The 23,214-nt window shown below is 48.3% G+C and overlaps 1 protein-coding gene across 2 annotated transcripts in view; it reads right to left on the bottom strand.

Moving 5' to 3' along the window:
• Nucleotides 1-5,394: 5,394 nt before the first annotated feature.
• The window catches only part of AHDC1 (AT-hook DNA binding motif containing 1), a 202,885-nt gene continuing 185,065 nt past the window's right edge, over nucleotides 5,395-23,214 (bottom strand). For both annotated transcript variants that reach the window (XM_035118273.3, XM_088672385.1), the window contains 4 exons: nucleotides 21,541-21,578; nucleotides 15,573-20,627; nucleotides 11,452-12,232; nucleotides 5,395-6,081 (listed from right to left, as the gene is read on the bottom strand). In XM_035118273.3, the coding sequence (XP_034974164.2) occupies nucleotides 15,616-20,627; nucleotides 21,541-21,578 (5,050 nt within the window). In that variant the 3' untranslated portion in view covers nucleotides 5,395-6,081; nucleotides 11,452-12,232; nucleotides 15,573-15,615. The remainder of the gene's footprint in view (nucleotides 6,082-11,451; nucleotides 12,233-15,572; nucleotides 20,628-21,540; nucleotides 21,579-23,214) is intronic.

Below are 23,214 nucleotides of genomic sequence, written 5' to 3'. Positions count from 1 at the left end.
CCATCTCCACCCGCCTTATTTGCATTGGAAATGCTGAGTCAGGAAACACCCAGCTGTACCGTGAACTCCAACTGTGCACTTTGGAGCACAGGGTGTGATGCTGGAGGCAGCAGAGGATTTGAGAAAGGAGGATCCGAGTTTAAGGGACGCACAAGAAGGAATCCCACCTAGACTTCACATGCTTGTTGGCAGCAGAGGTTGCCTGCATCCTTCCATTCAAGGGATCTGTAGTAATAGCTACTGGGTGGAGCGATATTATGGAGTTGACAGGTGGAAGAGTCTGTAGAGGAGGAAGCACAGTGGAAGTTTCTTCAGCTAGGGCTAGCAGGGTGCAGCTCTCCTAAGAATCTAAACACATGCCTCCACACACACACACACACACACAGCCCCAGCACCATCTTTCTCCTATCACACACACTCATATTCACACATTTCCATTGACTGAGGTTGTGCATACACCATGCATTTAAAGCATATTCCCCTGCTCTGCCCCAAAGAATTATGGGAACTGTGGCACTGGGAATTATAGTTTTGTGAAGGGTAAACTACTGTTCCCAGGATTATTGCAGGGGTGGGGTGAGAATGTGCTTTAAAAGTGTGGTGTTTGCATGGCCTAAGAGAGCCAGTGTGGTGTAGTGGTTAGTGTTTTGCACTAGGACCTGGGAGACCAGGGTTCAAATTGCCAACCAGTCATGAAACTCACTGGGTGACCTCAGGCCAGTCACTGTCTCCTAACCTAACCCACTTCCCAAGGTTGTTGTGAGGATTAAATGGGGGGGGGGGGAAACCGCACATGCCACCTTTGGCTCCTTGGAGGGAGGGAGGGAGGGTATAACCTAAATCATTCAATCAATGCTCATGGTGTATATAACTTTCCCACAAACCAATCAGAATGAATGCTCAATATACAATGACTGTAACCTTTGTTTAAGCAAATCAGAGTGAATACTCAATAAATACGTCAGCTGGAGAAACTCAAAGACTACCACTGATAAGCTTGCTGGGGTTTCAGACAAGAGTCTTTTCCAACCCTATTTGGAAATGGCAGGCATTGAACCCATGGGCTTCTGCACATCAGGCATGTGTAGCCCCTTGCCAAGACAAGAAGGAGAAAAGTGACTTGCACAAGACCAGGAACTGGAGGGGTGTGCGTTGTGTGTGTGTGTGTGTGTGTGTGTGTGTGTGTGTGTGTGTGTGTGTGATGGTAATGTCAACCACTGCAATGACTGCTAAGGCTCTATCTCCTCTCTCCGATTTTTATCAGTACCAGGGGAACAAATCAGCACTCAGCACCATGGCTATCATTGGCTACTAACCCTGATGACTATATTCTATCTCCACTGAGAAAGACAGTGAATGCTGCTGAATGCCAGCTGCTGGAAATCACATGGGGGGGCATTTGCTGTTGTGCTCAGGTTATGCCTGTGGGCATCTCATGTGCATCTGGTTGGCCACTGTGAGCACTGGATCCTGGACCAGATGGATCCAGCAGGTCTCTTCTTATGTTCTTACATGAAAAGAACAAGTAATTTCCCAGTTGACTTCAGCCTGCAACCAGTTTTGGCTGCCTACTAGACCATTTTGGAAACTCCTGCTTACTCAGGTTAGGACTATACTTAACCTTATCTCCTAACTGAGCATCAAAGAGATCTTTCAACAGATAAGAGATATTTACAAGGAGAACTAAAGCAAGAGGAATGCAGGACAGCCCTTGAAAAGGAGTGATCAGGCCAAGGTTGAAGAAGACCTGTTTATTGAGCATTCCTGATTTGTTTGTCCAAAGTTTGTGGGGAAGTTAGCTATTTACTGATAGGGAGGCATTTAGGGCTCCCCACCCTAGTGGCTCTGTGGTTTAAACCACAGAGCCTAGGGCTTGCCGATTGCGACGGGGTGAGCTCCCGTTGTTCGGTCCCTGCCAACCTAGCAGTTTGAAAGCACGCCAAAGTGCAAGTAGATAAATAGGTACCGCTACAGCGGGAAGGTAAACGGCGTTTCCATGTGCTGCTCTGGTTCGCCAGAAGTGGCTTTGTCATGCTGGCCACATGACCCGGAAGCTGTACGCCGGCTCCCTCGGCCAGTAAAGTGAGATGAGTGCCACCACAGCTGGACCTAATGGTCAGGGGTCCCTTTACCTTTACCCCTGTCATAAACAGTTGATTGCCAATGAAATAAGCACACATTGACCCAAGGTGCATCTCCTTTTGCTTTCCTTTGAAGGGTAGAGAAAGAAAGGAAAAGAGAGTGGGTAAAAACATATGAGTTGTGGTTGGATTTTAAGAGCAAACAAAGCCTGTTGGTGAGAGGATCTGAGTCTGCCCCCTCCTGCAGATTATCTCCCCATCGCTCCTTCCTGCCCAGCACGTTAACTCCTCGCCAGGCTTATTTTTGGTCCTGGAGCCCAGCTGCAGGGGCAAGCGGACATCGAGGATGAGCTCTGGCAGCAGATGCAGAGATGGAAAGGGTGGGAGGAAGCTCAGTGCTGGCCCAAGACATTTGCCTTCCTGAAGCAGAGCCTAAATGGCACTCTTCCCTCCCTGCTGCAGTGCTTCAGAAAGAAAAGGAAAGGTCTTGCTACACCACCAGTTTCTGCCTTCATTCTAGCACCAATCGCCCAGTTGAATGGCAGGCCAGCCCTGATTTAACAGGAGTATTCCAGGAAAAATTGTGGAATTGAATCAGATATCCCCTCCCTCCCAAAAGTGGTGTCTTATGCTAGGAGGGATCCTTTCTTCTGCACGACGCAAAAGTAGGTGTGGCTACCCCATTTTTTTCTTGCTGTGCCACCCTTCCTGCTACCTCCCCCACCCCCCTGCCCATCCTAGACAGATCACTATTTCAAGATACATATAGGAATCGATCATTTGCAGGGGCTTTCCCTTTCTTCTCCTTCCATCACTCTATATTGGCTTTTGGGGGTTGTCCCACTCTAGATCACTTCCTTCTTGATTAGCCCCAACTGTATGAAATTTAGTCACACTTACCCATGCAGCGTTGTGTGTGCTTGGCATCCTATTTAAAATGGGGCATTGGCCTCTCATTCCTCCAAGCACACACCCCAATTCCATGAACAAAGCTGACCAGACAGGCCACAGCCTTCTTCCTTCAACACTGACAGCCAGGCCACAGCCTCCAGCGCACTTGAGATCAATGGGCTAGCTCAGGGGATGGTGCAGGACAGCACTTTACTGCACATTTCTCCTAATCCAAACATTTTTCTGTATGCCATTTTGTCTAATATGCCTTTCTTCAAACATTTTCCTGTAACAGAATACATTTTAGGTATATTAATGAATGCATGCATTATAAAATCTGAACTTTCCCCAATATATGTATTTTTGCATATATTTTGAAATGTGTATTTCAAAAGAGATCTTGTGTATTTCAAAATGTGTATTTGAAAAGAGATCTTTGTTTTAGTTTGCATACTGTTTCTGATCAGGTGCATTCATATTAAAATGACATCTGAATCAGATTTGTTCCTCATCATATAAACACCTTGGGAGTGTGTGGATTGCAGAGACTTAGCTATGTATTTATTGCCTATCCAGCCATTTATATCTTTTTTAGAAAAATGGGGGAACCCCCCAAAACCTACACCACTTTGTAGTTTCTGCAACATGGCAAGGAACTCGTAGTAGCTTGCTGCTTGGATGGCAGTGACAGCAGTAGCATACTCCTTGGAGGCTGGATCTGCTGTCTCTTCGGCAGCACCCCTAATGCTGCCTCTATAGTGGCCTCTTGGTGAATAGGAGCTGCTGCTGGTCTTCCACTATTGTTTCCGATGAAGATCTCTCCCCCCCCCCCTTTGTTCTTGATGTAGATGTTCACTCACCCCATTCACCCTGGTGGGGTTGTGGGGTGCCATTTTGTGGTTTGTCCCGTTGGCATATTAAAATGCGCAGACAAAATCTGCCTGTCAGTCATTGTGCACAAGCAAAAAAAAAAGCTACCTGTGCATTTTGATGGCACCCACTTTCCCCTGGATTAGCATGCAAATGCTGAGCACTGTGTGTGTGCGTGTGTACATTGCCATCTTGAAGTGCCCTTCAGTTTCCTCCTGGCTTCCCAGCAGCACAGCATTTTTTAGGGCACCTTGTCTTCCATCCACAGTGGGAGCAACGGCAGACAAAGTCGCACAGACAAGGCTTCCTGCTTTGAAATGCAGGCCAGAAAAAAATCTCATCCACCCCGCCAAGCTTATTCTGGTGTTCTGGTGCGGAGGCCTCTCAGTCGAGAAAAACAAGCGAGCTATTTTCATGCCGCCAACAGAGAGGCTGGGAGCCTAGAGCCAAGTGGCAGCAAGCTGGAAATCAGGATCCTACAGAACTGCGAAGAGCAAAAGCTTATGCTCTCCATCTGATGGTGCCCTTTGATTGCAGCCCAAATGTCAGAATGGCAGCCTTTGCAACCCATTGTTCCTGGATTTGGCCTTAGAAGTGCCTCTCCCACCCCCCACCCAAAGCATAACTAAGCATAGCATCTGAAGTGCATGAGCTAAGCATTAGTTCCAGCCCCTCCCCTCCCCAATCCCCAAGTGCTGGCAACAGACGCTCCCTAGATACCCTAGGCATCCATTCAGTTGTCAACAGAAGCACACAAAGCAGCCTCGTCACTCAATATATAGGTTTCTTTTAATATAAAAAAGTGTCTATTAAAAATTCCTTCCTAAATACACAAAAAGACCAGTTGGGGCACAGGGAGGGGGGAGGGGAAGCAAAATAAAAAGAGGGGCTTTGAGGGGTGGTGTGGATGAAGGCAACGTGGCCTGGGGAAGGAATCAAGCAAGCAGGAGCTTATATGGTGACAAATCAGGTGTGTTCTGTCTCCAGTCAACTACCAAGTCTGGTATATTTAGTCGTACAGTTCAGATCAGTAATGGGTAACACAGAACAGGGGTGGGGGGGGGTCTTCCTCTTTTTTTAAGTTTCTTTCTTTTTTTTGTTTTTGCACAATCCACAAAGCTGTACATAAGTTTCCAAATCCAGGAAAAGGAGGGAATAGAGAGGGCAGGACAAAGGTGGAAAAAGAAGTCACTCGCTCACACGCACACACACACATACACCCTGAGCTCAGCACTGGCGCAACGGGGCACACATGGAAGAAATACTCCTTTCGGTTTACAAGTGGCCAATGAGAACTCAGAAAATGCCGTTGCTCCCCTCCCTCTCCCTAACAAAAGAGGGTGCATTTGCTTGTCTTTAATCTCCCCCCCCTTTTCTTTTTAAAATACAAATTTGGATCTTTGGGTGCGTACTGCCAAAAAACAAAAACAAAACAATAAAATAAAATAAAAATCCCGCCCCCCCTCAACAAACAATAAAAAAGCAACTTAAAACCTCAAGGAAACCCATGCTGAAATTTGCACATCACAAAACCACAGCAGATGTACAGATGCAATATACAATACACGATTTATAATAAAACATTATATACAATAAATAGCTTCTTGTTACTTTTTGTCAATCAATCTGCAAATAGATTTCTCAGTGCATATCTGACACAATTAGCTTCTCTCCTGCTTTGACTCTCTCTGGGCTCCTTTTTTTTTCTCTTCTTCTTCTCCTCTCAATATTTATTTCTGATTTTGAAAACGCGCTCTGTGTGTGCGTGTGTGTGTGTTCGTGTGTTTTCATTGTGTTTGCTCTTTTGTAATTTTTTTCCATTTTTTATATATTTTTGAAAAGTATTTACAATTGCTGGTTTTGTGCAGAAAGAAAAGCCCCATTTTCCCCACCCTCCACCCCACCTTGCTTCTCAACAAAGGAGACACAAGCATCTCAGTGACAGACCTGGGGTTGGGTGCAGCAGGGAGGGGCAGGAGAGGCAGTAACATAGAGGGCCACAGTAATACAGGTGTGTACTGGGGTTGGGCAGGGGGACAGGGAGGGAAAGGCAACACGAGGCTTCTGTCTTCTTGCTGGGACTTCTCAGCGGATGAGGATTCTTCAAGGGGGAAGCCCTCCTCTCTCCCCAGCCTCCTGGAGAAGCAATGTCAAGAGGAACCAAGAAGGGTGCATTTCCGTTTGTCACAAGAGCATAGCCAGTGTGGTCGGGGGAGGATCTTCCTGTTGGTTGTGGGAACTGGGAACAGAAACAAAAGGAAAGCATTAACAGCAATGACATGGAAGCTAGGCTTGAAGAACCTGGTGCCCTCCAAATCATGCTGGGTGTTTCCCAGCCAGCATTGGTTGGTTGTTAGGGAAGATGGGAGTTGTACTCCAGCAATATATGGAGAGCCACAGGTTCCCCACCTTCGAGTAAATAGCACCAGCATAACAACAGCAGGTCAGTGCAGCCAAGTGGCTCCCAAGTATGTGGTTTTTCAAAAGTACCCTCAGATTCAGAATGTGGTGGTTTTAGAGGGCCTCTGGACATACACAGTGTTTGCTTTGAAAACATGAAGCTGCCTTCTACCAGTCAAACCCCTGCTCCATCTCACTCACTGTTGTCGTCTCTGATTAGCATAAACTCTCCCAATTTCCACACAAAGGCCTCTGCTAGTTTGGTGGCTTCAAATTCTTTTACTTAGGGATTCCAAGGACTGAACTCAGGATCTTCTGCAGGCAGCACATGTACTCTACCACTGAGCTACCATATCATCCCACAGTGTGTGGCTTGTCTTTCTTACTAGAGGTACCAGGGCATTGTTCAGCCACAGATCTGCTGTCTACTCATGGCACGTTGCAATCTATGCCCATCTATGGGGGCATATTATTAGCCTACGATGTCTCTTGATGCCATTCAGCAAGTCTTTCAGTATAAGGACCAAGCTATTTGTGACTGTAACGGTGTAGCTCTGCTCCCAAGCCCAGGGTTTTTTGTCCAGCCCTGAAGTGAACAATTGTGAATTGTGCATAGCTCTTGTTATTATTTATTGATAGGGGATTTGAACCCTTGCATGTTGTTTTTAACACTTTGCCCCTGTTTGTTCTTGTACCGCATCATTGGAACATGTAGCTCATAGACTTACAGAATTGTAGAGACCCAAGGGGTCATCTGGTCCAACCACCCACAATGCAGGAATCCTGCCTATCAGACCACTGGTCCATCTAGCTCAGCATTGTTTACAGTGACTGACAGTGGCTCTTCATGGTTTCAGATAAGGTTCTCTCCTAGCCTGACCTGGAGGTGTCGCAGATTGAACTTTGGGCTTTCTGCATGTAAGGCAGATGCTCTACCACTGAGCTATGGGCCTTGCAGAAAAAAGTGCCCCTATTTGTTAATGGGATGCCTATTCCGCCTACCCCCCCCCCACTTTTTTGCAAATTATATTGCTAGTATAGGGCCCCCGATTTGGATCAAGACTGCAATGGGATGGCCAAGGGTTAAAGGCCCCCTACCCCTCACAGAAGAGTTCCAATCTGGAATGGGGCCTCTACACAGGCAATTTGTAAGGGGGAAACGCTGCATTCAAGGTCAGAACTACCTAGTTAGGAGCACTTGTAGTTTAAACGCATGCAGTCGCCCCCTGAAAACAAAAGGGAGAAGTAGACTGGCCCTTGGGTGGATTGGTAGAGTGCATTACCGACCGAGTGGGAGATTGTGGCCACCATCCTTTTGACAGAAAAGAGAGCTTAGGGATACCTGAATGTTTACGTGTATGGAGGTTGAAGGGCTGATATGCATAAGAGCTGGCCTGGCAGTTTTACACCTTAAAGATCTCAAGATGTATGCAGGCGGACTGTCGTTACTCAGTTCTGAACTGGGCTGCCACGGAGGCTGTCTTGCCCAAGGATCCTCCAAAATATGGAGCCACCAGTGGTACCGCAGTCACGTCATGTGTGGTTAGAGGCACTGACTGTGTGGTTCCAAGGTGTTCACATACATGTTCTGGGACTGAATCCAAGCTCAGTATTTAGCTCTGGTCACACCATGGAGATCTTTCGAGCCATGCCTAAACAAAAACAGAAGGCACTGCTCCTGAGTCCAAGGGACCTAGCTTTGTAGTTCCAGAGGCGGAGCCACCTGGGGATCAAGAGGCATAAAAATGCAGAGGAATGGAGTGCTCAACCCTCCCGTGACAGATGCTGGAGGCCCTCAGGCAGAAGAAACAGAGTGACAGGCATCCTAGCGAGGCAAAGGATGAGGAGAGCTAAGGGATCAGTTGTCATAGAGACTGTTACTGCTAAGACTTGTTCAGCTTAGTTAGCATGGGAGAGCAGGAGAAGGTGCCCATTGGACAGCTACTGTTGAGAGGCTCTTAGAAGTGGCATCAAAATGGTTGCTAGTAGGAAGGGACTGAGGAGCAGCAACAGGAGGAAAGGGGGGAACTGTGCAGACCACAGCAGCCCTAGAAACACATGTTTAAAGGGTGGGAGGGAGTGGGTGCCCTAGCTAAGGCCTGCCTCTGAAACCTTTCTCCCAGCTCTGCCCTATTCATTTAAAAAGCCATGGATCCTGGGCAGGGCTGCAGCCTAGTGGGTTCTGACCGAAGCTGAGCTTTTTGCACTTCAAACCTGACCATGGAGATCCTTGACACCAACCCTGTTCAGTAGTGAGCAATGATAGCCAGTCTGCAAACAGTTTGAGATTTTAAGGTGCAGAGCTGCTAAGTCAGCTACTATATATGTCAACCTTTCCATCCCAGTATGCTCAGTCAGGTATTCCTCAAAGCCCTCCTTTCTATCAAAAGGCGGGTGCCCACCATGTCCCACCCTGCAGTAAAAAAAGAAGCAAGCAAGCAAACAAACAAACAACCCAAAGCTTTTCGGCAACTTTTTCAGTGTGGGGTGAAGAAGCTACATAAAGAGGTGCATGGAGGAGCAAGTCCACAGTGGCCACTCAAAAGTCACCGTTTTGCTCTGCTTTCACCACCTCTGTCTCAGAGCAATGGAAGATGGGTGTGCAGAGGAAAAACACACTCTTCTACTCCATTGTTAAGTCTCTCATTCAGCAGCAGGAAACATGATGAGCTGAGACTGTGCTCACAACTTTGTTCCTGGAGCAGGTGTCAGGGATCGGCACTGTGGACCCCAAAAGAGGCCCCACTGTGGACCTCTGGCTCCCCTGGGCTGGCCCTGCTCCTCCTCTTCCTCTTTGCTGCCACTGTCTGTTCAGTGGCCTCTCAGAGCAGCTGTGCAGATAGCAAGCAAATAGGCATGGTGAACAGCAAGGAGGAAGTGAGCCCACTCATAGAGGAGAGGCCTCACGAGGGCATCTTGCCCCAAAGCCCCCTCAAAACCTCTGTATCCTGCACTGCATAGCAAACTGTGTGGGTGCGATTCTGTCTGCAACATAGATATTATTGCCTGCTAGTTGTATTCAGGCCACTACTGAAGCCGGATCCAGAAAGGGGACAAGCTGTCATGAGCTGCAGCCCCCGCCATCCTGTTCCTCTCAGTGCCTTCAGTGCCTCCTAGAATGTGCTATTTCAAGAGTTTTGATGGAAGAAGCCTCCTTTGTATGTTCACTCAGGTCAAAAAACACTTTCATATGTAAAGCTACAATGTCAGAGAGATAGGCCATAATCCTTCTCTGAGTCCTGCCACAATTCCTATGCATTTCCTTACTCTCCACCATTTGTCCTGCTTCAAGATTTGCAGCACAGAGCTACGTGGGATACAGCAGCCATGCTCCCTGACCACTGCAGATCTGATTCATCAGGCTGCCCTCTGGCTTTTGAGCCTTGCTCAGCCCACACACTTTCAAGTCTACATAGCCTTGAGTGATGTATAAACATGCTCTTAAAGAGTGTGAAGATTATCTGTATGCTGAATTCTATATCCGGTGCCAATTTCTGCATTTGTGCAGAGGGGGCCATGGAATGCACTCCTTTCTCCAGTCTGTTTCTTGATAATTTCATGTATTAACTGGAAAATGTACTTGGGCAGGGCCTGCTTATACGTTTTGTATACTGCCTTCATCTTTGAAGACGAGCTGTAGCTGTGGGGGAGCACCTGCTTTGCATGCCAAAGGTCCTGCGTTCAATCCTCCACATCTTCAGGTAGAGCTGAGGAGGACTCCTGTTACAAACGCTAGAGATTGCCAGTCAATGTAGTAGACAATACTAAGCTAGATGGACCAATGGGGTCTGACTCAGTATAAGGCAGCTTCCAGGCTTTAAGTGATGGTGAGGATAATGATTATTCCCCATATTTTTTCCTGACAGGACTCAAGGCAGTTTGCATATAAAAATAAGAACTGCTAAAAGCAAAGAAAAAAAGCATCATTAAAATGCAATTAAACATGGAAAGAAATAAAACCATATACATCTATAAAATCTTTTAAAATCATACGAATAATTACAATAAAAGCAGCGCAGCACCAGCCATTTCATTAAAAGCAGCCAGTCCCCAAAAGCCTGTTAGAACAAAGAAGTAAGCAACAACCTACTTCCCTGATTATTATTTTTTTTAAAGTCAGGTTTTCAATGCATAGTGTTCTGTGGATTCCTGAGAGCTCAGTGGCAGAGATAAAAGGATAAACATCAAGGAAAGGGTTAAGGAAATAAACAGACCCATCTCTCCACCACACAACACACTTCCCATTGAATGGGCTTAAATGAGCACTTAATGTGACTTTAATATGGCTGTTTCAGTATGCTAATCCAATATCGATTGATTGTAAAAAGGGACGCCCTCTCTGAAATTGAACAAGCCAGTGAGAAACAGACCTGGCATGCAATTAGTGCCAAATTACCCAGGCCCTGATGGCTTTGAGTGCATCCTGATTAGAGCTGGAAACTCACGAGGAAAGGGGCAAATTCCAGACAGACACCTGCACTCCAGGAAAACGCTTTCTGATGGTGGCAAACTCTTGACAGGGAGGAGGTGTGCAAAAGGTGTAGCAGCACAATCAAGAGGATTAAAAGAACAGGTGTGTGTCTAGACATGGTTTAGCCAGAGAAAAACTGAACAAGGGTCAGGCCGAACGAGAATTCAGGAAGATGACCTGATCCTGGAAACGGGCAATTGCTTTAAGAGGTGAAGTTAGTGACAAAACAGTAGCATCGTCACTTGGGGGGGGGTAATACACCCATTAATTGTGTTCCACTATAGTCTTGGACCCAATGCAAGGCCTTTAGGTAGAGTGAAGTGGATGCTCAGGCAGTGAATGCCGGGGAGGGCATTGGCTGTTCCTCCTGATCCCGATCCCAGGATATGTCTGCATATGCCACACCACTTGATGGTTGGCCCTCTTGGAAGTACTTAGGGTCCAGTACTCCTGTTCCATTAGCATAAGGCATATGCACTAGTGGAAGAGAATTTCATCTGCAGCCCCCATGTGCCCTCAAAATCAGCTGCAGGTGGTTGGGTGACCCTTCAGACATTAATGGGATGGGGTGGAGTGGGGACATGCGGTGGGAGGAGAGGAAACGGCAGTCTTGCTGTGCCAGTGGAACTCCACCAGTGTTGCTCTCATGCATCTCACAGTGAGACATTTTATTTTCCCACAAGGCACTGAAAGGACATTAGACTGCTAGCATTGTAGGAGACTGAGATTGTTACTTACTGGCAGATGACAGTGTCCCCAAGGCCCATTCACAGACTTGTAAAATCTTCTGGGCTCTCCAAAGAAATTAAGCGACGGCAACAAAAATGTTCTTTTTTTAATAAAAAAAAATGCAAACAAACTGGGAGAAAAATAATGATAATAATATAATAATAATAAAAACTGCACAAGAGAAAGATGAGAAGAAAAAGGAAAAAGAACTACGAGGAGGAGGAGGAAAATGCTGAGTCTCCAATCTTCGTTACTGAGTTTTCATTTGAGTTCACAGATTAGACGTTTCTCTTTTCCCTCTCCCAAAAAGAAACAAAAATAAATTTCCCCTTCCCGTGGCTATCCATGTAGGTTGTCCATTGCCTTCCGGTGTGTTTCTTGTATGCATGCTGTGGGTGGGGGGTGCTGGGCATCACAGGTGCTCCCCTGGCTCTCGCACTCCACGTGGGCAGTGGCTGTGATCGGTCGATTGTCTTTTTGCTGGACTGCAGGGTGGGAGGAGAGGAGGGCTGACAACATGGTCTGGTTCAAAAATCGTCTCCATGCCGTTCTCGAAGAAAGCGAGTTTTATTTTTTTAATATATTTTCTTTTTTCTTTCTTTCTTTTTTTAAAAGGGGGAGTGTTTATCTCTCTCCTATTCCCCTCTTTTCCTTTCTCTCTATTTTTTATTAGAAACCCACCCACCCCAAAGGAACCAACAAACAAACGAACAAAAAGATCAGTTTTTGATTTCCATTAAATACAGAACTTGAAAAGTGTTTCCAGAAAAAAGTGCTGGCTAAAGTAGCTCTGAAAAAGAGAGGGGGGAGGGGGGAGAAAAAAGAAAAGAGAGAGAGACATGTATCAAAACGTGGCCCATTCCATCAGAGCATGCACATTCATTCTGGAGCATGGAGCATGGAGCCTGAGGGACCAATAGCCTGTTGTCTGACAAATCCCCTGATTTGAATCTTCAGTTTAGTAGGCCTTTAAAAGAACCTACTAAACCTCTCCTGGTACATATGCTTGCTGCTTTTATTAAGATTAGAGATTGATAGATAACCTATGGTCTCTATACATATTATGGCCACATAACCTGCTATGTCAATGTAAAAGTGTACAACCTATCCACATAGTCAGTTTTATCTGACCCTTACTGGGCCTACTTAAATTTAATTAACCTCTTACTTTAAAAAATGTCTAAAGTTTTTTCTATAGAGGAAAAATTACCTATTCAATTTACGTCCCCAGCGCTTCCACCAAGGTGTTCAGTGTAACATTACACACACCATTTGTGTCAGGTTGCAATGCAGATCATTGTGCCTGTCAGAGGAGCCTGCATAAGCCACCCCGCCCCGCCCCCATTCCGTCTCCTTCTGGGTCTGAAAATGGCCCACACATGCATGCCCGCATGTTCTTTGAATGCACGCAAAACAGGAATTGCCTGTATATGGGTTTGTGTTTTAGAAACCTGCTTTAAAAGCTATGTTCAAATAATTGTGAAAGAGATATTTCATAGTTTAACACTGCACACTTGGTAGAAACTGGACATTATGGGTGTGTGTGTGTGAGAGAGAGAGATGGAAAGCCACAGATTGGTTTTCCATACTTTCTGTTCCACAAAGTCCTATAAGACAAAACACATGACAAGACATCATTGCATGGTAAGATTCACTATCCCTGTAAACAGCAAATGGCGTGGAGTGTGGGTGGGGAAACTCACATGGCAATGATATAACAGCACACATTTTTTCTAAATTACACTGGACCATGAATGGGGAAACCTGTGGCTCTCTGGAGCCACAGCTTCCATGAGCTTCCATGAGCCACAGCCAGAATGGCCAGTGTGATGCAGCAGCAAAAAAGCTAATGCTATTCTAGGCTGCATCAACAAAAATATAGTGTCCAGATCATGGGAAATAATAGTAGTGCTCTATTTTGCCTTGGTCAGAACACACCTGGAATCCTGAAGCCATTTCTGGGCACCACTGTTTAAGAAAGATATTGATAAGCCAGAATGTGTGCAGGGGAGGGCGACCAAGATGATCAAGGGTCTGGAAACCAAGCCTTATGAGGAACAGTTGAGGGAGTTGGGTATGTTTAGCTTGCATTAGAGGAAACTGAGAGGAGATATGATCATAGAATCACAGAGTTGGAATCGTAGAGTTGGAAGGGACCCTGAGGATCATCTAGTCCTCCCCCCAACAGTGTAGAAATATGCAGCTGTCCCATATGTGCACCAAACCCGCAACCTTGGCATTATCAGCACCACACTCTAGCAAACTAAGCTATCCATGATTGCTTCAAGTTACAAGAAAGGAGAACATCAGGAAGAACGTTATGATAGCAGAAGCAGACTTAGGGGAGCATGGCCGGTTGGCCCAAACTGGGCGCCAAGCTGAGAGGGTGCTGCAACAATGACTTAGAATGGAAGATGAGAGGTGGTGGTGTTGCACAGGGTGCCACTGAAATTTGAAAGTCTGAAGTCCGCTACTGCTGACAGTAAGAGCTGTTCAACTGTGGAACGCTCTCCCTTGGGAGGTGATGGACTCTCTTTCCTAGGAGGTTTTTAAGCAGAGGTTGGATGACCTTCTGTCATGGATGCTTTAGTTGAGATTCCTGTATTTCAGGGGCTTGGACTCAATGACCCACCGGGTCACTTTCAACTCTATAATTCTATGATTCAAAATGTGGAACAGTATCTACCTGTGTGTGCATGTGTTAGTACAAGGGTCTATACACTCACAATCATACTCATTATAAAACCCAGTGAGATTTGCAAATTAAAACCTTTTGCCTCCAATTGCACAATGTTCAGAGCACAACAGAATAATTCTAAACTTGTGTTTGAGAGCCTGCACTTGCTTCTGTTAGCTTTTGGTGACCACCTATCCAGCACTTTGGGCAGGATTCAACTAATGAGCCCTGACAATGGAAGGCTGTACAAGAACTTCTGCTGGCACAATGGGGTCCCCCCCCATGCACAGATCCAGAATTTGTTCAGGAGAATCCTTGGAACAGCACATAAGAGGAAAGGGCAGAACATTCCACCAGGCAAGCAGAGATACTAACATTGGCTACTTTTCCTCTCTAAAATCACCCCAAAATCTCCTGTTAACAGTTTTCACCTCTAGAGCTTGTAGAAAGGCTTTCTCAATACCTGCCCCTCATTCATGGAGCTTCTTTCCCCTAGAGGTTCTTTAGAGCTCAGGCTGAAGTGCATTTCGGAAGTAGTGAAAGGCCCTTCAAGTTCAGGCATGCACCTTGAAGCTGAGCCTAGGCACACATAGTTCCTATATTTACAGCATTCAGCTTTTTGCTAACTTCAGGGATGATTCACAAGTTATAGCAAAACACAGGTCCCTGTGTTTCTACCCCACTGTGACAGCATCCTATCTATAATATCTGAAGGGCATTTGTGTGTCTGAAAATGCGTGTCCAGGAACTTCTGCTGACCATGATGTCTTGGAGACAGACATAAGCACCCCTACAGAAATTACAGAATGGGACAACACCAACCTGGGACAAACACACAGGGAACTGCATTTTGCTGTTACATGTGAAGTCATCATTAGCACAGAGCTATCTCACCTACATTTTGCCATAAGATGCAGAATACACATTACAGGTAGGTAGCCGTGTTGGTCTGACATAGTCGAAACAAAAAATTTAAAAAAATTCCTTCCAGTACCATGAGCTTTCATGTGCACGTGTGTGTATCTGAAGAAGTGTGCATGCACACGAAAGCTCATACCTATGACAAACTTAGTTGGTCTCTAAGGTGCTACTGGAAGATTTATTTTTATTTTTATGCAGAATACATATCTGCTTATTTACACCTCTGCCTGCAGCTGTATAACATGCACACCCGTGTCATACAAAGGCATCATTCCTATGTAGTAACTGCTGGCACACAGACATCTGCTTTAAGGCAAGGGGCTTCAAAGATCTCAGAGCCACAACCTTTCTCCCCCCCCCTTTGCCACAGTGCATCCCAGGTTTGATTCCCCCTCGTCCCACCTTTCATGTGCCAGGAAGCCCTTTCCTGGCACAGCTGTGATGAAGCTGAGTTACACAACAAGCCCAAGATACCCTCCCTCCCACTAAAGCATGTCCCCCTCCCCCTTCCCCCTTTTCCTCCAGCACCTACCCTGAAACAAAACCTCGTTGTCTGGTTGGCACTTCAGATGACACTACAATGAGGTGACTGTGAATGTGTCCTCAGGATGTTGCTCTAGCATTGGACCCAAAAACGCGCTCTTCTGGGCTGCAGTCATGATGGGGTGCCCTTGGGGTGCAAAACTGGGGTACCTATAGTTGTCCTGCAGCGGCAGCATAGAGTCTCTTGGGACTGGGGAGATATTCAAGTCGTTCATCAAGGGGCAAATGTAGGCCCCTCGGTGGTGGGCCCTTGCCATGTCCATAGGCTCCTTCTCGCTCTTGGAAGGGTTGGTGTTGGGGGGGCTGGTCAGGTGGGGGTTGAGGCAGGAGACATCTGGGCTTCTCCCCATGAAGTCCACTAGCATCCCAACCCCGGCTTTGTTGTCGTAGGGGGGGCTGCGGGTGCTGGAGGTGGGGGAGTACCAATAGTTGGGGTTTTTGCAGCTGGGCGAGTCGTAGTGTGGCTGGGACATGGGCAGGTCCCGGCAAGACATGTGCGCAGCTGGGTGGGGCATGCCACCAGCCCCTTGCATGCTGTGTTTGAGCGAGTCGCAGGCTGGGAGCTTGCGGATATCGCTGGGCCTCAAGTCCTCTTTGAAGGCCAGGGTTGGGGAGCAGTTGGGCGAGAAGGCTTTCTGTAAGCTTGCTTCAAACACAGTCTGCTGAGGGGGAGGGGCAGCAAGCTGGTGGGGCAGGGCGGGGAAATGCTTGCTGTCCAGGTCTGCCTGCCCTAGGCCAGGGGAGTCACTCTGGAAGCCTTGCCCAAAGGTGCCGTCCGAAGGGGTGGAGGGGTTCATGGAATAGGGCCCAGCAAAGTCGCAGGGATCCCTTTCGCTGAGCCCAAAGCCCCGCGACTGGGAGGGCAGTGGGGACATGCTGCTGTCTCCACTGTAGTAGTCCAGGCCCAAATCTGTACTGTCTTGAAACATGGGGTTCACTTGCTGGGATTTGGTAGGGAACTTGGTCTTGCCAGTGCCTCTCTCCTTCTTGGAGGCACAGGCACCTCGGGAGCCTCGTGGCTGCCTGGCCCCCGTGCCCCTCTTGGAGGGGTATGCACCTGTCGAGAAGTTCAGGTGAGCAGCATCAAATATGTCCACTTTCTTCCGCCTACCACGTCCCGGCTTAGAGCTGCTCTGAAATAAGACACTCTGGTTCCAGTTGTAACCTGGGGCCGAAGATGACTCATTCCAGTCCATCATCAGCTTCTCCAGGCTAGAGAGGCTGGACTGGCCCTCACTAGACGAAGCCTCGCTGTTGGCCCTTCTGTAGCCAGCTGGCTGGTTGAACTGGGTACTGTCTGATGAGGACTCGGAGAAGGTCTCAGAGACGGTCTGCTGCTTGGCCTTCTGGGGTGTGTAGTTGGAGATATCCAGGATAACATTGGGTTCGTTGATATGGCAGTCAAAGCCTGGGTTGTAAAGCTGGCTGAAGGTTTCAGAGTTCCAGTCCAGGTTGCTGTAGCCTTGCCGGAAAGCCCACTGGGAGGCACTGGGAAACTGCCGGCAGTTCTCCGGGGAGGGCTGAAAGGAGACCGAACCCTTAGGGACCATGTAGCCACCTGGGGACACAGTGCTTGCCCGGCTGTCACACCTCATAGGCGTGTGGGAGGAGCTGGAGAACTGGCTGGGATCCGAGCTGTTGAAGAAGGAGGCCTTATTCAATGGCAAGCTGGGGCCCGAAGTCTGTTGGGCATAGCTGGCGCTATGGGCACTGCTCGGTGATGAGGGCAAGCTGTTGCCACTGCCATACGTGAAGCTGCAGTCTTTGTTGTTGGGGCAGTCCTGTGTAGCATGGTATGGCTTCCCTTGCTGGAACAAGCTAGAAGGTGTCACGCTCTGCCCACCACTGCTGCTGAAGCTGCCGTACTGTGCATAGCTGGAGGCTGCTGTGGAGTGGGTGGTGGGTGACCTGGAGACAGCTGAGAGAGGCGCCAGCTTCTGAAAGGCATCTGTGCTGCGGCATTCCGAAGCAGCCTGAGAAAGGCTGTATCCCGCTGATCGGCTGGGAGGGAACGACTGCCGGCTTGTCATGGCTGTGTGGAAGGGTGCCTCAGTAGTAGCAGTAGTGGTGGTGGAGGAGGGCGTGACTTTACCCCCTCTGCTTGGGTAGGATGCCATGCCCCTCTGCGTAGCGATGGCATTGGGAGGGGCTGTGTACGAAGGAGCAGACTTCCGTGACTCAGAGCGTGTATTTGAAAGGGCAAAGTCTAGCAAGTCAGAGGAATCATCTGAATCCAGCAGGGAGCGGAAATAGCCTGTGAAGAGGCTCTGTCTCTCCTGGCTTAGCTCAGACTGTGATGATGGGTTGCTCCCACCATAAAAACCAGTCCTACTGGATGAACTCGTCTCCAGCGCCGAAGAGTGGAAGGTCCGAGAGTCTTGGTAACTGCAGTTCCTGTTGGCTTGGCTGGAAAGGTGTCCATGATGGGACATCCAAAGACTTTCTTTGTCTCCGCCCCACTCAGAGGTCACATCACTGAAGTTCTGGCCAATGTTTTGCTCAGGAAACAGCGCCCCATTTTTGCGGGACCGCCTCTTCCTCTTCGGCTTCTCCATGGAGTCGGGCTCTGGCCGGCCCCTTTTTCGTGGGTGAACAGGGTCAGCATGCATGGATGCTCCTGGGGCTGCCTTCTTCTTCTTGCCGATGCCTTCAAAAAAATCACTAAAGGAGCAGCGAGGTGACCGGGCAGAGTGGCCCCCTCCACGTCCAAACCCACCTCCTTTACCACCACGTCTACGGAAGCCTTGGACCCGGTGCAAAAAGTGGGAGATGCTTTGAGTGTCTGGGGCTTGGTGGATGGAGTCTGGCTCACTTGGGGTCCAGCAGCGAGGCGGGGAGCAACGAGCTGAGCACTGGCTCTGGCGGTTTAGGAAGGCAAGCTTTGCCAGGACATCAGAGTAGTCAGCTTTACTATCATTGGTGTCGGCGACATAGGAGGGCTGTGGTGATGCCAGTTTCTGTTTCCTCCTCCTCCGCTTTTTCACTTCTGGGGTGGGTTCCTTGGGTTTGCAGGGACCCAGCATCAGGTTTTTGGGGGGTCTCCCCCGCTTGCGCTTCAGGATAATAGGCATTTCACCTGGAGGAAAGACCACCACCACATTACGACCATTGTTCTTCATCTTCAGCAGAGGAGTTGGCTCCAACGAGCTGCAGGTTGTGAGCTCTTTGCCTTCCAGGTTCAAGTTGCTGTTGAGGGAGGACACTTTGTATGTTGTCTTGTTCCTCCTCCCAAGGGAGACAGGGATCTTGGCCATCTTCACCACCATCCTTCGCACTCCACGGCACTTGGGTTTTTGGGCCTGCAGGTTGGCGGCTGGTTTCTGGCCATCTTCAGGTTCCAGTGGGGAAACAATGGGCTCCATCACTTCTGCTGTCACTGGCATCCTGACTTCGTCTGGTTGTGCCATCACCACCTCCACTGGTACAGTCATGGGGAGGACTCTGTTCTCAGCTACAATCTCTGCCCGCCGTCCCCGGCCACCTCTCCGCCGGCGGCAGAGCATCTTTGGTTTATCTGTTCTACGTAGAGCATATTTCCTGTGATCATCCCTTCCCCGCCCTGCTCCTCGCCTTACTACTCCTCTCATGGAGCAGCCTCCGAGGTGGGAGCTGGGTTGCAGCGAATGTGCTCCTAGGGACTCGTCTGTCCCTAGCTGGGGCTGGGAGTCTAACAACTTGGGCAGGGGGCCTAGCAGCTGGGCTTCCGGATCCAGAAGCTGGGCTTGGGAGTCGAGCAATTGGTGGTCCAGAGTCCCTAAAGACTGGAGCCCTAGTGGCTCAGAAAGGGGTTCCAGGGACTGAAGCGATAGTGATTCAGACAAGGGCTCCAGATTCTGCAGCTCCAATTGCTCCAGAGTCTGCAGCCCCAGTGGCTCAGGCAGTGGCTCCACTGTCTGCAGTGCCAGCGGTTCTGGAGGAGGCTCTAAAGACTTAGAGTCTACTAACTGAGGCTGGTGTTCCAGAGACTGTGAATCAATTAACTGGGACCTTGAATCTAGCCCCTGGCTTTGGAGCAACTGGGAGTGGGGCTCCAGATGTTGATGATCTATTAACTGCGGGCCTGGGCATGCCAAAGAAGCCAGTTCGCTCAAGATATCTGTATCAGCCAGTTCGGTATAATCAGTGGTATCAGATTCCGAGCTGCTAGCTTCACCTATGCTGCTTGATGATGCCTTCAAAGCAGGGCTACTCTGGGTGGCTGGGTACTGGGCACTCTGAGTGTCTCCCTCTGACTCTCCTTCACAGATTCCAGTGGGTCGGGTCTGCTTGGGCAGCTCAGCTTTGGTGCTGCCCTGTCCTGCTACCTCCTCGGGGCTACGGATGCTGCTGGCAAGCATGGGTGAGGAGTAGAAGCTGTACTGCAGGCCCTGATCCTGGCCTTCCTCGTTGAATGGTGGGTGGCTGTTAAGCTCTAGGCCACTGCAGTCCAGGTGAACGCCGCAGCTCTTCAGGTCCTGGGAGAGGCGGTTGATGTCCTTCATGATGTCTATGAGCTGCACCACAGGGTAGAGGTTGATACGGCCATTTCCACACTTGCTCTTTAGCAGCGAGATGATGTTGTCAATGTTGCACCTTCCTGAGGCCAGAGTGGCATTGGAGAAGGTCTTGGCAGCTCTGTCGTGCGTGGCTGTCTCATCTAGGCTGCGGGAGTCAACAGGGCAGCCCAGAACATTGGCCGACGGCAAATCCTCTGTCTTGGTGCTGCCATGGGCGTGAAAGCTCTTGTACCGCTCAGCCGTCTCAGCATGACGCAGTGAGCTAGACTTGTGCTCGCGGCCTAATGCTGAACAGGAACCTTCAGGAAAGCTGAGCATGCCAAATGACAAGGCTTTTTCTGCCAGACACGCTGAGACCTTTTGACCAGGATGCCCTGCTTGGTATAACTTTGGCTCTTGGGAGTAATCAGAAGAACTGCGGATGGCACCTCCTGCTGGTGGAACTGACGGGCCCTGTGATTTCAGGCGCTTCCTAAATTCTTCTTCACCGGCATGCCTCTTGGCAGAACAGTTGCTGGGATGCACATCTGCAAACGTGGAACCTGGACCTGGAACAGGCAAAGAGGAGACATTAAGTTTGTCATGTTAATTGGTTCATGTAAAAGTGCGTGATGGACTTAAATATATGACAGCATGGGGCTTCATGGAGGAAGCTATTATTGTTATTATTTAAATTGGTTGGTCATTTTATCTTGCCCAAGGCAACCCAAAGCGACTTACAGCCAAACAAACAAACAGACAGACAGACAGACAATAAACCCAACATACGTAGATACATTAAAACCAAGAGGAAAGAGAAATACATTAAAAACATCCCACCCACTTCTAAAAGGCCACATAAAGTCCTGGTTAATATAGAGGAAAGTTTTTGCCTGGTGCCTAAAAATATGTAGTGAAGGCACTAGGTGAGAGTATTCCACAAATGGGAAGCCACTACAGAAAAGGCTCGTTCTCATGTTGTCACCCTCCAGACATGGTCCTCAGATGATGAGCACAGTGTCTGAGTGTAGGCTCACATGGGGAGAGCTGGTCCTTGGGGTATTGTGGCCCTAAGCAGTTTAAGGCATTACAGGTCAAAGCCAGCAGCCTGAATTGGCCCAGAAACTGATTGACAGCCAGTGCAATTGGGGTCAGGATTAGTGTTATATGCTCAAACCATCTTGCCCTGGTGAGCAACCTGGATGCCAAATTCTGCACCAGTTTCTGGATTGTCTTCGGAAGCCGCCCCATTTACCACACATTGCAGTAATCTAGCCTAGGGGTTACCAGAGCATAGGTGGCAGAAGTTATGCTACTTCTGTCCAGATGCAACCCATGCAGACAGAGCCCAGTGCAGGAGAACAAATGTGCATGCGTGTTACACAACAAATGAACTGTACAGAAGGGTCCTCAGCACCATATGTTTCACTGCTGCTTTGCAAGAGTGGGGTGAAAATACAAAGTCCAGAGCGCAGAACTCACCTTCTGCTTTGCTGTTCCTGCTATTACACTTGAGTTCTCTGTGGAGAAGGAGGACAAAAAAGAAGTTTAGCCTGGAGAATAATCAGAGCCACTCTTTGCAGTCCTTCCAGTCGGTGGCTCACTCATGTGAATCTCATTCTGCAACAAGGGACCCAAATCTACAGCTGGGCACTTAGTTGTACAAATATCCTCTTAGTTTTCTGGTGCCCCAGTTCTGGGGTGGAAATGTGAATTAATGGAAGAAGGCATGGCCGACTGACACCCTGAACAGGAGCACTCCACAATATTATTTTGCTGGTCCCACCTGTGGTTCTGATTATTAGCCCACCTCAGAAGGGTTCTCTCCCATTAACACTGTGCCCTTTCACCTCACACCAATACCTTCTTTTGAGAGGGTTGCTCTTAACAATATATCTGGGCTATGACTGATAACAAATTGCTGGAAGACCTTTCTACTTTACCAGCCGTCCTCACGGGCCCCAAAGTAGGTATGATGGGGGATTTTTTTTTGGAGGGGGAACCCCCAAGCACTTTAAAGTAGGTACAATGTCCTTTTTTGACTGGAGCAGATGTGCTCAGAGAACAAGTTGCTTTTGCTGTCTTAATATCCTTCAAATGCTGCTATTTACCCCCACAAGCAACACACACACACACACACACACACACACACACACACACACACACACAAGCAAAACACAGGTATCTGCATCTTGTTCTAATGCAGAGCTAACAGAAGCTATTTCTGCAGCTAATTAAGGGGGGGGGGGTATTTATATTGAGAATATGGCACCAAGGAAAGGGTTAAGCATTCAATTCACCCCTGGCTGCTTTATAGGCAAATATAACAACTCTCCCACATCATGCCAGTTTTGGCCCTGATTCTCAAAGGGGATAAAATAAGTCATTGTGAGGTTCCACTACAGTGGAGATTCTGATCAAAAAATCCACCTCTCCCAAATATGGCTGCTTCATCTTATGAAGATTTTAACTATGAACGCTTACTCAGAAGTAAGTGCCATTGAGCTTAGTGGTGGTTACTGTGTGGTAGGTGTGTTTAGGGCTGCACTCTTTAATGTGGATGAGGTAGCTCTTACTACCCGGCTTTCACTCACATTCAGACAGACAGACATTCAACAGGCGCAGTCATGGGGGGCAATCAAATTGTTTTTATTTCTGTCTGTCATTTAAAAGCTCAGAGCCTCTGTCCAGGGTGGGGGTGGGTAACTCTGACCGAAAAATAAAATTTAAGAAGTGGATATTTCAAATGCATAAATGGAAACTATAAGCAGGGATTGTATGATGGTGGAGGACGGCAGATATTCTGGATGTATTAGCAGGAAGTCAAGTATCTGGTGTATGTAGCAAAAGTCATTTTTGGCTACAGGCTCTTGTAGCCACGTCTCCACTAGGTGTCCCTGGTGAGCTACAGATCCCCTTCCAAGCCGCCATGTCTGTCAAATGGTTAAACCCCCCCTCCCAAAGTTATTCCCACTTTCCGTTTAAACTTTCTGACCTGGCTGTGCTACTTCTCTGGCCTGACAGAAAGCCCTCTTTGTGCAGTTCCCCCTTTTTGTGCGACAGCAGCAGAGCACTTTCCTTGCCCAGAGCCGGCTGAGGGAACGCACACCTGGCACCAGAAGCCCGCCCCCCCTTTTATAGTATCAGTTACACGGT

The sequence above is a fragment of the Zootoca vivipara genome, chromosome 6 (genome assembly GCF_965207765.1).
Source record: "Zootoca vivipara chromosome 6, rZooViv2.hap1.1, whole genome shotgun sequence".
In the NCBI taxonomy this organism is placed as follows: domain Eukaryota; kingdom Metazoa; phylum Chordata; class Lepidosauria; order Squamata; family Lacertidae; genus Zootoca; species Zootoca vivipara.
The sequence above is the reverse complement of the archived record's forward strand: the minus strand, read 5'-3'. Positions and strand labels throughout refer to the sequence as shown.